Source organism: Prinia subflava, chromosome 9, assembly GCF_021018805.1.
Source record: "Prinia subflava isolate CZ2003 ecotype Zambia chromosome 9, Cam_Psub_1.2, whole genome shotgun sequence".
Classification (NCBI taxonomy): domain Eukaryota; kingdom Metazoa; phylum Chordata; class Aves; order Passeriformes; family Cisticolidae; genus Prinia; species Prinia subflava.
Window position 1 is genome coordinate 23,967,339 of NC_086255.1, and position 13,598 is coordinate 23,980,936.

Genomic DNA, 13,598 nt, shown 5'->3' on the forward strand with positions numbered 1-13,598 from the left:
GTAGTTATTGCTCAGTATTTTCATTTTGCATGTTGTAATTGCTCTTACTCTTGGAACTCTGAATTTTTATTCCCTGCTGTCATGGATGACAGCTCTTCAGCTTGTTGTTATCAAAATAAAAACACATAAAGGTGAAAAGTACAAAGTAGGGGAAAAGTTTTCTAACTAAGCCAGTGAAAATAGACTGCTTGTTAATCAAGAATGTGCAAACTCCCCTTACTTCACACACATACATAAATGTGTTCCCTCTGTTGTGTAAGGGTCAGGCAGGTTCTTTTTCCTAGAAACTGTATTGCTGTTTGTCTTGAAAGAAGAAGTTGGTGTCCTGGATTTAATTCCAGATTGCATTTGTCACCATGGCAAGGGAGGGGAATGTACAGTTTACAGAATATGGTAGCTGTGTGTCCATATGGATTCTGACTGGGACTTGCTGACAGGACTCCCATTTTGGTCAGCAGTGTGTCCTGTGTCCAAAGGCAGACCATACACTAATTTCTGTCAGACAATCTGAGCATGTCTTGAGAGCAATTTGCAGCTTGTTGGCAAGTCTTGTTGGATGAAACCAATAGCAAGAGTTAAATTCTTTTGCAGGGGTAGGAGTAAGCTTTTGAATTGGGGGAAGTTTGTAAGCTGTGCTTTAGTCCTGAACAACACCTGATCTTATTTTCTTACTGACAATGCTGTATTTGAAAGGCAGTTTTGATGAAGTAGGGCTCCTGAAATAGGTAGAATGCAAACTTTGAAACAGTGTCTGAAAGCAAACACCTTTTTATTATAGAGCATAGCAACACAGAAGACAAACTACAGCTGAGGGTTGTTCACCCTGCACGAATTCTGGAAACACAAGCTTATTAAATGGTCAGAAGGGCAACTGTTTATGACAACTGCACTGTTACATTCAGCTGTCTTCTGTCTTCACAGTGCTCAGCTGGTATCTATATAAAGAAGAAATGATGTAATTATTTTTGGTTATGAGATCAGGATCAATCTTTGTGGGTAAATCTCATTTAAAACATGAATCTTGCTACTTGGAAGTGGGGAATGGTCACTGATTCACAAAAGCATACAAGGAAGGTCCAATCTGTAATTCTTGAGCAGTTTGGCAACTGATGCAAGATCCGAGTAGTACTTGCTATAAATTTGCTGCAAATGTGCTAATTTCTGTTTTAAATTCAGTGCAATACTTTTACTAGGATACCCCCTTCCATTGCAGGGGAGTAACTTAATTGTTAACCTGTTAACTGCCCCTCACAGGGAGCTGTAAACTTCAATGGATAATAAAGTTGGTGAGGACATTATCAGTCATGGTGACCAGATTCACATAGCCAACTGCAAGAACCAGAACCCAGCGTAAACTCTGCTGCTGTCTGCTTCGAGCTCACTTCCATCATGTAAGTGCATTGCAGTGTGCCCAGGTACAGTTACCTTAAATGAACAAACAGCTCAGCACTGACAAAACTGACTTCATAAATGTATCTGTGGATGCTTATAACTGTCCATAAGTGGTTTATTTTCCACCGAGAGTGTCTCACCTTAAATGCACTCACTATTGATATTTAGGCAGAGGATGAAGAGGTTAGAGCATTATAAGGAAGTGAGTAGAATAGGTGGTCTTACCCAACTAATTTTTGTTGTGGTTTAATTTATTCCAAAAATGTTTATCCAGGAGCATGTTTTGTGTAAGGGGCTTATGTGTCAAAGTTGTATTTAGAATATCAAAGTGGGAATACCTCCAAAAAATTTGTTGCCCTCCCTTATTTTGTCACACATAATGGTAAAGAATTGGAGAATCTTAAATCTGAAAGTGACCTTGAGATAACTTCATCTGTCCTGCTGTTCTAAGGTGAGTTGCCATCTTTTCTCCCAGTCTTTTCTTTAGTGGTTGTTAAAATCTAATTTTGCAAACTGGACCCAGAACTGGGGTCCTGAGGCCCCCAGTTCTGAGGCCTTAGCTGTCCTGAGCTGAAGGAAGGAATTAGTTCACATCATAAAAGAGAAAATATGGTATTTTTAATAATAACATATGTATCCCTTCTTTTCAACTTAGGTTATACTGACCGTCAAGAATGTCTATAAGTGGAGTTGCTGGAACGGTGGGGATGTTCAGTGTTGTCTCACTGATGATGCTGAGGAGCGATTTGACTTCTGATTCTAGGTGCTCCACTGTTTTTATTACTTTCTAATGGAAACAAGGGAGACAAATGCAGAAAGAGGGTAGTCAAAGGGTCAGATGGAAGGAATTGCACCAGATGTGTTTGCGGAAATGCAAACCTCATGTCCTGTAATGCCAACAGCTAATTTAGCCTGTATTGCGCATTGCAGGTTTGAACATTTCTTGTGTTCTGCTGGCCTCTAGTGGCACCAAGTATTAGCACTTGGTTTTGCAAGAGTTGTTACAGCACTGCTGTATAAAGAATTTCACTTCTTGGAGCTTCGCGTTAGTTTGTTTTTAATTCTTTCTCATTTCTGTGAGAAATGCAATTTATTATATGCAATAAAAGAATCTGCATGGTCGATGAGAGGAGCTGGTGGAGTGGAAAGAGGAGGGCTGAGACTCCAGCAGAAGAGAGATATTGTTGTCATTTGAGAACCACAGGGTGGAGTTTGGGAACTACCCAGCTGAGAAGAGTTAGCAGGTATCTTGTGAGTGCTTAGGACAGCAGGAGAAAAGAAATCCCACTTTGCAGCTCTCCTAGAATCCCAGTCATAGAGCTCATTTAACTCTTAAGTGTTAGCAGGGGTGAGCAGACACTCCTCTGGAGTGTCTTGGAGTCAGTCTTGGAGTTATCTGCAGGACTCTCATCTATCCATAAGCCAGTGTGAAACTTTACAAATACCAATTCTGAGATTTTTTGGTTAAAGGCATAAACATTCTGGAAAAGGCTGTATATAATAAATTGTTGATATTTTTTTTTAATTCATCAAGATGATATATTTCTGGTGATAATGGCTTTATGGATAGTTATAAACTATGACATCTGAAAAAACTAGTCCAACCTTGACTAGAATAAAGTCAAGAAGGGACGCTGTCTAGAAACATCCTTCTTGAGAGGGCAAAGCTCTGGTAAGGTTCAGGAGCCAGCACAATCCCTCTTACCTCTTCAATAATATCTAAGCGTTCGTGGAGCATATGTTCATTACACCAGCTTCCTCCTTCCAGACTTCCAGGCACCATACTGACAGGATCTGCAGCAGCTGGGAATACAGACACAGTTAAATAGCAGAGGGTTAATAGCAGTCCTTGCATTTCTGATTTCTGAAATTGTATTTTGCATGCTACACAGCGTTGCTTATGAGCCAAATATAGGAATTGAACTTCTTTTCCAATAACTACAGCTGTGCCCCAGTGCTGTGAATGTCTCCTTGCCTGCACACATCATGTTGGTTGAAACGACATGTTTTCTCTTGCCACAGGTGTTTGTTTTGTTTATATGTGTGTTTGTTTAACATAATCTATTTTTTTCTTCCTGTGTAGGGTAAGTTTATAGGCTGTAACTCTCTCTCTTAAGTAAAACCCAACTGTTGGGAAGATCTGCCTTGCACAGCAAATCCTCATAGACTTTCTTCAGAAGCAGCTGGTACAGTAAAGCTTTGAAGAGCAGCTAAGCTTGTTCACTTTCCAAATGGATGCTGATGATGGCTGATGATTCCTCTGAGCCCTGACAGCCTGACTTTGCACTGGGAAGGAAAACAAAACCTGCCCATTTGTTGACTCGTATATGGTGCTATATACAAAGTCACGTATCTCTGTCTATTATCTGTGTTTACCTCTCGGTACTCATGAGCTCTTGCTCTTTGAACTTTTCATTCTGCTGGCTGTGCTCCATGAAAGGTCAGTAGCTGCTGGTATCCATGCTTTAGTGGAGCCAATTTCCTTTTCATAATCTCTGGACAGCATTCACTAACGTTTAAATTTTCACATGTGTGCAGAGGACTGTAGGGGAATATTTTAAACTATGCTAAAGTGATAACCTATCTTCCTGCATGTAAAATTAGGTTTTGCTCATTTGATGCTTGAAGCAGCTATGGTAATGAGAAAGCAGCAATAATTCATTGTTTGGTTGTAATATTGTCATTGTTTGATTGTAACAAAGACAAAACTGAGCTCGTGATATAATGAACAGTAAGACATAAAAGAGCAGTAGCTAATTCTGTCTTCAGTACTGCTGTGCCAGAGCAGTGGTTTGGAACTGCTGCAGTGCTTCGTCTCAAGCCTGTGCCAAGATTTCTGGAGTAGGCATCAAGTGATGGCAAACACGTGTCAGTAAGGATCATTGCAGTTTGGGAGGAATGAGAGAGATACTTTGAGTTGGAATGGCATCCTTGGAAATTGGAGGGAGGAGGAGGGATTACAATGTGACCTGACTTACTGGGCATTATTTAGAAACGGGTTTGGTAGAGATTTGGTGGGGTTTTTTAGTGTAGCCACCAGAAGGTGGTGCTGTGAGGACAGAATCCCAAAGACTTCGTCTACCTGTTTACAGGAGAGTGCTGAAATACAGCAGGTGTTTCAACACCAGCTGCTTTGCAGTTGCCCTTTGTTCCTTCTTTGCTGCTAGTGGTGGCGGTTTGAGTGTTGTTACTGTCTTAGTGGTCAAGTGATCCATGCTATTTCTCAAAAATTTTGCTTCTTTACATGTTTTTTTTCCATCATGACTGGAGCAGTGTGTGGAGATACTGAAATTGTGCTGGCTGATTCTCTAGGCAGGTGTTCATAGGTGGGAGGTTAGATACAATGGATGACTGACATTCGTTCAAAGCACAAGTACACATACCGTGATAGGTATGTAAAGCCAATGTAAGGTTTTTACATCTTACTATGAGCTTAGCAAAGCACTGCACAGCTTTGTGTGCATCTAGAGAACGAGGTAAAGGGGTTGCTATGAGACACAGGACTCAGCAGCTCTTGGTTCCTTGGGGTGGTGGGTTCCTCTCCTGACACGGGGCGAGACAGCTTTCCACCACCCAAAGCACATTGCTGCGTTACCAGCTGTAATGGGCAGACTGAAGGAGGACAAACTGTCTCGTCCTCGTTGACAGGGCTGTAAGATATCACTCAGAACCATAGAATTAGTGCAGTGCCTAAAGCATTTGACAGGCCAAGCCCAAGTGTCCCAGGAAGCATCTGACAGCTGATGTTAGCAAGGCTAAGGGTTAGTATAAGCAAAAGCGTGTCTAGTTGTAGAACTCACAGTACAGAGCTGTGAGAGGGCTGAGCTAGGACAAACACTCTCAGGACCTGTGTGTCCATGTGTTCTTAGTGACTTTCACACCAGAACAGAGCTGCTCAGGCTCCTGCAATTGCCCCTTCACCACCATGCCAGAACAGGCTATTTCAGCTGCTGCTTGCTGGGCAGCCAGTGCTTTGTCAGTGTAGATTTCTTCTTTTTTCTGAGTCCTGGCTTGAGGCTTTGGCTGCCCCAAACACTCATTGTTATTCTGTTGTCTGGCTTTAGCTCTTAAGCCACAGCTTTATCTCTGGATGGGCTGTTCACAGGACACATCCGGTCCCTTGTAAATACGGCACATATCTGGGTCACTATGGTCAGGCAATTCAGCCAAAGCAGTAATTTCCATGTGCTCAAAGAGAGCACATGGAATGTTGCTCATGAGCACTGCCCTTCTTTATTGCAACTGGTTAAAGAGAGGGACACAATCTCCCTTTGGCACTGACCTTACTCCAGCAGCATCTCTACTTCATGTAATAATAACAGTGTAAAGGAGGTGAGGAGTGGAAGGCTGCAAACTATGTAAGCAAAAGACTAAGGACCTTTCAGGGTACTTCCAGGTACTTGCTTTCTGAAATTACTGAAGAAACATTTTTTTTAAATGTAAGTTGGAATTTTTACTTGTCTGTGTTTCAAAGCACATGCATAAATACAGACAACTTTGGTAGTAAGTTTTAAAGCTAACCACTTATAGAAGTAAAGTGTCCTTTGTATGCCATATAAATTACATATTTAAAATGTGTGGGTGTTTGCAACTTTTGACAACTTAGGCAAGTGTGTAGGAGGCATATTTCAATGTCTTAAATCTCATTTGAAACTTAATAGATTGTTTCGTGCAGACACTTGTAACATTTCAATAGGGCAGAGAGAACATTACCATTTCAGTTAATGTCTCATCTGCAAATTTCCACCTGATGTTTCTTGTAAGTGAGATGTTTAGTTAAATTCTTGAAATCCATTCTACTTGATATATAGGGTGGTTATTTCCCATCAAGAACCAGAACTCTCCTGTTCAAGATAAAAAAAAATGACTCATGCCTTGTTTCCTCTGATTAAGTCCTCTGTGCAACACTGATGGTGCCCATAAATCTGGGTATTTCTAATCACTCTGGGCTGTGATGCAGTCAGACACCAGCAGGGAAATGCAACATCTCTGAACTGGTCGTTAATAAGGATCTGTTTAGTAGAAGAACATGCTCTAAGTTTGAAAGAAGTAGCACAATGAAGAGTAAGGTGTATGTTTCATGGTCAGCCTGACTGTACAAAATTTGATCTTACAGCAAGTGACAGAAACAGCAATGAAGTAAGAATCAAAATAGCCTTACTAAACAGGTTAAGAGCAGAGGCCTTAGATTAAGAATATCCCTCAGTTAAGATCTTCTGCCTCCTGCACATTTGATATGTTCCCCCAACCTGCAAGATCTTGTTTCTCTGTGCTCCCTGATGAAGTTCCCTTCTAGGACTGTCAGGGTTCTTTCTATCCAGGTGCTGTTAGATGGTTCATTTTGATCATCCAAGTAGTTGCTGATGGTAAGCATCAGAATAAACCCGAGCAGCTGCCTCTCTGCTGTCATTTTCTGTGGTTACCGGGACTGCCAGAACAGAAGTGTGTGACCACACAGATCTGTAAGTATTTTAAAGTAGCCTTCCTAATGATACATTGCTGGTCCAAATGAAGTTACAGGCTTGATCTAGAAATTGCTGGGTTGGGTTCTTTGGTCTGCATTACAGAGAAGGTCAAGGTGAGTGACCACAATGTTCCTCATAGCTCAAAACCTGTAAAATTCTTTTGCCTCATGCTGGGATCAGTGTGGTTTTGAAAGTTGACTGCAAGCTCTTGTTTGTGCTCAGTAGGGCAGGAGGGGTGAAAAAAGCAGGCCACAAACCAAGTGAAAGACATGGGAGATTGAAACAGGAACCAGATGGCAAATGAGGAAGCCTGAAAACATGTGATAGAGCAAGGGGAATAAAGGAGAACACGTCTGACTCTCCAAGAGAACATGCTGTGCTGTGTGGTTTTGTTTGCACTGCCTTAGGTTTAGTAGCATCATTTTATTTCTAGAGCATATAGCATAAGGTGGCCAGGTAGCCTTTGATGAGAAAAGGAATGGCAGTAGTAATGATTTATGTTCCAACAGGAGAAAGCTGGATCTGGAACTGCAGGATCAAGTTCAAATGATGAATCCACTAACCACTTTGGGAGGAATGCAGCAGACTTCTGAATGGATTTGCTGATCCTTGCTTAAATTATTTTTTCTCTAAATAAAAGTGCTGGATTCCACTTTGAAATTTGCTTGTAACAATGCTCAAGAAATCACATCGTTTTCAGAAGTGACTGATGAAGGTAACTTGCAGCTGAATTCAGGAAAGATTCAATTGCTTTGAACCTGAACTGATACTAATAACAATCAGTACTAGTGCTTTCACATCATAGATTATGTTAAGCTAAAACACACATACTCATATTTAATTTTGGGGGCTGTTTTTCAAGGCATCAGAGTTAATTTACAGTAATGTCAGCTCTTAATTGGCATCCTTACATATGGAAGTATTGAATTAACTTTCTGTGTCACTTCCAGTTTCATTATCACCAGTATGCCCAAATTCATTTTAAGCTGATAAATATTCATTTAATATAATATAATAATAATAATTCATTTTAATACACAATATAATTCATTTTAAGTGATAAATAACTCAAGTCATATCAAATTTTATTGTTAGGACATCAAAAATAATTGTTTTGGATAGCAAGTGTTGTATTGAAAATGCTTTTTAGGGCACAGATTCCCTTCAAGTTCTTAGCCACTCAGAATCATATCTTTAACTGGACATAGAGCATCTTTCTGCCTGTAATCCATAATACACTAATGCTTAGCTGTGTTTTAGACACCTCTGAATCACTTTTTTAAAGTTTAGTCTATGATTTCTTAAAGATAAGGGAATTCTTACCTTTAGTAGTTTCAATAAAGACTGCAGGAATTATAATAAATATATACAATTCCTTAGAAACTTAGACACTGCCATATGCTTCACACTGGCAGCAACTGTATGGGTTTGCTTATATTTACATGCAAATGTATACATATACATGTAAAATATACATATACATGTAAATGTTTAAATGTACACACACCTTTACTAGGCTTTAGCTTTTATGGCAGAATGACAAGGCGAATTTCATACAGGGTAAATATGATCTATCCAAAGTGGGAGATGGAAAGCAGGCATTGTGTATTAGACAGTAAACAGAGAGTATAGAGGTATAATAAATAGACAGTATTGTCTATAGTAAATAGACAGTATAGGAAGATCTGAAATTTAGGAAATGTGGGAAGATTGGTTTTTATTGGTTTGTTTTTGGGTTTTGTTTGGTTGGTGGTTTGGTTTTTGTTTTGTTTTTTTGGGGGGGTGGGTTTGTTTGTGTTTGTTTTTTGTTTGTTTTTATTTCAAGAAGGTACATAGAAAGTTTTTAATGCCTGATTAGGAATTAATCTGTAATCTATACATTCACTGAATACTTCAACTGCTGCCTAAATGTCAAGTCTTGGAAAGGTTTCAAATATGATACAAAATGCAAGGGATTTCTCTGATATTCAAGATTTATGATCCTCTGATAAGGGAAACATCCTGAAGATCATTTTTTCCATGAAATTAGTTATCTTTAAGATTAATTTTAGAAGCTAAATCAGAGTATCAGAAAGTCAAGTTCCAAAATTGCTGACCTGGTTCATACTCTATTTATCCAGGTGTAGAATACACTACTATGAATATTCCTTCAGATCCTACCTCAGTTAAGATTGTACGTGTTTTAATTCTTTTTCACCTGAAAGAGAAGGAGCAAAGGGAGAATCCCATGTGAAATCTATTAACAAAGGTGGGTGAGGCACCAACCCATGAGTTCTCACCTCTCTGCCTACTCTGTCCCCTCCACCTGTGTGTGGGACATTGTGTCAGTGTGTTCTGGTCCAACCACACATCCCTCGTGCTTGTGAAATGTGCAAACCCAGAAATGGGACTCCATAGAAATTGTTCCTGACTAGATGGCATGTATTTCTGTGTAAAACTACTTCATTTACAGGGACCTTTTGCTATTGTGACCCATGCAATTCTCATTTCATAAGGGGATCCATCTCTCACTTGCCTAGCAGTGGAGACTGAGAGGGAGTGCACAAGGCCAGGGACAGTTCATGCTTCCAGGGAGTGGGGTTTTTTTAAGGCACAGAAAAATCTGGGCCCCTGCCATGGCTGTGTGCCAGAAGCAAAATTGCTACTTGAAAAACTACTTTCCTTTTTCTGCTATTCAACCATATTTGTGATTGTAAGAAGCACTTAAGTTTTGTGTATTTTCATTCAAAGAAGGAAGGATAGTAATTAACTGTTCCTGTGAGGGAACTGTTGACTTGGAGCGTGTTTGCAGCATGCTGGTCTTCTGAACAAGCAGCTAGAGAATATGGAAAATGACTACAGCAAATTGAACTGATAAGAGACACAAGCTACATAATTAGCAGGTATGTTACTCTAATTCATGCTGTATCTTACAATGATGCTTTGGGCTGCAGAAAGGTTTGCCTTTAATATGTATTTATTTTTGTGTGAATATATCTTTGCTATGGAAACTAAGGCTAACTGTTAGGAGGATTATAGCTAGAAGCTGTATAGGACATGTGTAGAGAAGGGGATGCTGTTTAGGAAGAAGAGGAGTTGTGTCTTAGTATATATAAAGAATCCAAGCTGTGCAGAATTAGTGAGCTTAAGGCTGGCTTGAAAGTGGAGGATGTGAGATACATAAATAATGGACACCACCATCAATTTGAGGATAACCACTGGTATCAGGGGAATAAAGAATTTCTCAGTTTTCTGAGGACATGACTTTTGGTCTGTGTTTAGCAATAGAAACTATGGTCATGGGGAGTGGGTGAGATGAGTCTGTGACTGATTAGTCAGCTCTGTGATTGTTCAGTTTTCATACGTCTAAGTCATAGTAGTAGAAAGAAATAAGTACAATGAAAGAATACAATTTTAGGGGTTTTCTATATCAGAACAAATATAAGAACTTTCTTGAAGATATATTTTCTCTTGGCACACAGTTCATGCATTCTGCAACAACTCAGGAAGTAAAAAAGTGAGAGAAAGGGAGATACACACATATGAATGTATGTACATACATACATAGTAGATCCTGACAGTCAGGCCCAGGACTTACACCTGCTTCAAGCAGAGCAGATCAGCTGTGTTTATGAATAAAACCACATCCTGCAGATGAACAACAGCAGTCCTGTATTTCTAACATCCTGATTTTTGGGGAGAGTTTGATATTAGCTTTTGCTTTGCACTTGGAGGTTAGAAAGTCCACAGAACTTAAATCCCTTTTAACTAAACATAAGAAAACATGGGGCTTTTTGGATATATAAAATCTCCTTATGAAAGGCTGATTTCTGTACTGAATCCTGATCTCCAGATGCCTCATGATATTAACTCTTATTTCTGGGTATGCTTTGTTGCCACAAGCTTTACTTCCCCTTCCTTGCTGGAGCTCAGAAGTGGGTTCTGCAAAGAATAATCCTTGCATTGAGACAATAATGCTGATAGGTTTCTATGAGGACAGAAAATACCTATAACATGGAGTATAGGTTCAACCATTATTAATTTATTAGTAGAAAAATATGAGTCCAAGTCTGATCTAAAATAGGATATCTATCATAAATTTTTACTGTGGCTTTAATTCTACAATGCAGTTGTTTAATCTAGAGGAAAAATGCTCCTTTGTAATAATGCAAATGGTCGATTTGGGGCAGAATCTGGCTGTTCTGAAAGGATTTTTTTTCCAATTTACAATTAATGGTCTAGCTTATAGATCTTCCCAGCTTTGCTATTGCATGTGAATATCAGAGGATTCAAAAGATTTTGAAAATTCAAAAAATGTTAGGTGAATGAAGAAAAGCATTGATACACTTAGTTTACTTTAACTTGTAGTTAAAGCCGAATGCAAGCTCTGCTGTTTGAAAGCAAATCCGGCCACAGTGTGGAGCAGCAGTGCCTCCTCTGGAAGCCGTCCCTGGTAGAGCTCCGGGTGTTCCGTGTGCTCCCCAATGGTCGTGTGGGGGGCAGGTCCTTGTTTACCCAGGAGCTCCAGGTCACCTCTCTGCCACACATAAATACAGAGCAAAATCTGTGCTGTTGGGGTGCCACACCCCTCAGAACGAGTCGCCTGGCTGTTTTTGTCAGAAGGGAAACACGTGTAAATGGGGCAGGTATTGTGCTCCAGGCTACATTTTGCGCTGCATTTGAGCACACCCCACAAATTCACCCAGCACCGGCAGCAAAGCACTATGAACTGTGGCAGGAGCACGTGGTTGCATCCAGAAGGGCTCACATGCCAGCCACTCCTCCTGAATGATTTGGAAGCTGAGCCCTTGGGATGTGAGATTGTTTATATTAATGGTTGAATTAAAACCTAAATTCTAGTTTGGCTGGATAATTTTTAAGAGGAACCTGTGGGAGTTAGGATGGAGAGATCTGCAAGAGAATCAAAAGTTATGTTCTCCAGCTCAAGGGTATCAGGGGGGAAATGGAGATGGCTTTTTTAAGCCTTCAGACAGGCAGGGTGCTCTTCTGGCTGTGACAGACACAAAATTTCTCATTTTGCAGGATGTACACCATAAACATGGTTTGCTGACTGAGTAGCTGCCACTTGGTATGATACTGGGGCTAGTCTCCACTGCAGTTATTGAAGTGCTGTCTTAATTTAATGGATTTTATCTGAGTTTGCTAATGACTCGAAGTTAAAACCATACTTTTATGGAAATACATATAAAGCCTTTTTATTTTCATTAATTTCACATTTATTTTGGTGAAGCTTGCAAAACTCACAAGAAGATAATGAATTCTTGTGGAGTGAAAACAAGTTAGAGTGCTCTTGCTGCTGCATTGATATTTCAGTTCATCACTGAGATAAACATCACAAAGCCAGTTAAGTAGGAGGGAGTCAGGGCAAGGAAGAGTGGCTAGAAATTGGGGAGAGAAGGGGCTAACAGTTTTCCAAGAAATGTTTTGAAGGTAATAGGATCTTACTACCCTGCCATGAAATACACCTATTGTGTTGTCAAGAAAGTAGGACCAGAGGGAAAATAAAGCTGGGCCTCAGCTAGCAGAAAAGATGTAGTACAAACAGGCTGGGAAGCCAGGTTTGTGGTTACACAGGGACTGTAAACCCTTGAACTAGCCAAACTGAATAGCTCTCAGTCACACTACAATGTGATTACAGGTTATTCAGTGCTAATCTCTCTGTAATGAAAGTAGAATTCAGATGCAGGCACATCAGATCTTCTCTGTTTATACTTTGTTCTCACAAGGCTTTTGGAGAAGTCATTATGCAACTCAAAATCTCAGGAATAAGTAATACAAAGCAGAAGAAATAAAATTGTGATGCTGTCACCAGGAAATTTAAAAAGAGGGCTTTGAGTAAAGGAGAGTCTTTCTCTAATCACCTTGACTTCAATCTCATTTCCAAGTGGATTAGTGTGATATTAATATGGCTGCCAGAACAGTAATTATGGAAATTCAGAGCACTGTCTGCAGCACCTCAATGTGGTTCTAAATTTCTGAAGGCAGAGTGATACTATCTCCTGCAAGAAGTAAAAAATCTCTACTGAAGCAATATGCCTACAGGATAGACTTTAATGTCACAAAAATTGAGTTCTACCTCCTAAAACCAATATGCCCACAGAATTTTGACATATACGTGTGTCACCTTCACATAAAATCCATAGAGAAATTAAGCAATAATTTGCCTTCCCCTCCTACTCCATGCAAAGGCTTTGACCACAATAAGATTAAGGTATATTTTTTGCTTTGCAAGTTCAGAGTCACTTACCTGAAGGATCTTGCTCCTGCAGCACTAGAACAAATGCCAGCGCCCAGAGGAAGAGCATGGTTTCAGCTGTCCGGGCTCTGCCGTGGCTGTGCTGGAGAGCCCCGCAGCCTCCCGCCCTCCCTCCCCTTCCCATCGACTCCTGGTCCAGCCCTTCGTGCTGAGCTTTAGCCAGAGTTAGGCGGAAATATGCCCAGCCTGAGCCAAGATTCTTAAGCTGTTCTGTTCTGCTTCCCTCCCTTTAAAAAACACCCTTCCAGCTCCATGCACAGCCCAGCTAACCAGGCAAGCTGGAAGCGGCCCAGGCTCCACAAAGGTTTTTTTTTATGCTTGTATTTATTTACACAGATTACAATGGAATGCGATGAGAAGCCTTGGATCCTGTAAATACAGCAAGTGAGGCAAGGAAAGGAAGGGAGAAAGGAGGAGGAAGGGATGCTGGATGTTTCTTTCCCTGCAGAATTTCATTTGGGGCAGGCAAAACAGGAGCATTGGAA

General features: G+C 40.3%; 1 protein-coding gene across 1 annotated transcript; it reads right to left on the reverse strand.

Annotated features, from left to right (window-relative positions):
* Nucleotides 1–752: 752 nt before the first annotated feature.
* Nucleotides 753–13,265, reverse strand: PLAC9 (placenta associated 9). Its single transcript, XM_063405944.1, has 4 exons — nt 13,105–13,265; nt 3,098–3,195; nt 2,059–2,179; nt 753–935 (listed from the first exon to the last, which is right to left on the reverse strand). Exons 1-4 carry the CDS (start codon nt 13,235–13,237, stop codon nt 925–927), a joined length of 363 nt encoding a protein of 120 aa, XP_063262014.1. The 5' UTR covers nt 13,238–13,265; the 3' UTR covers nt 753–924.
* Between the last annotated feature and the right edge of the window lie 333 nt (nt 13,266–13,598).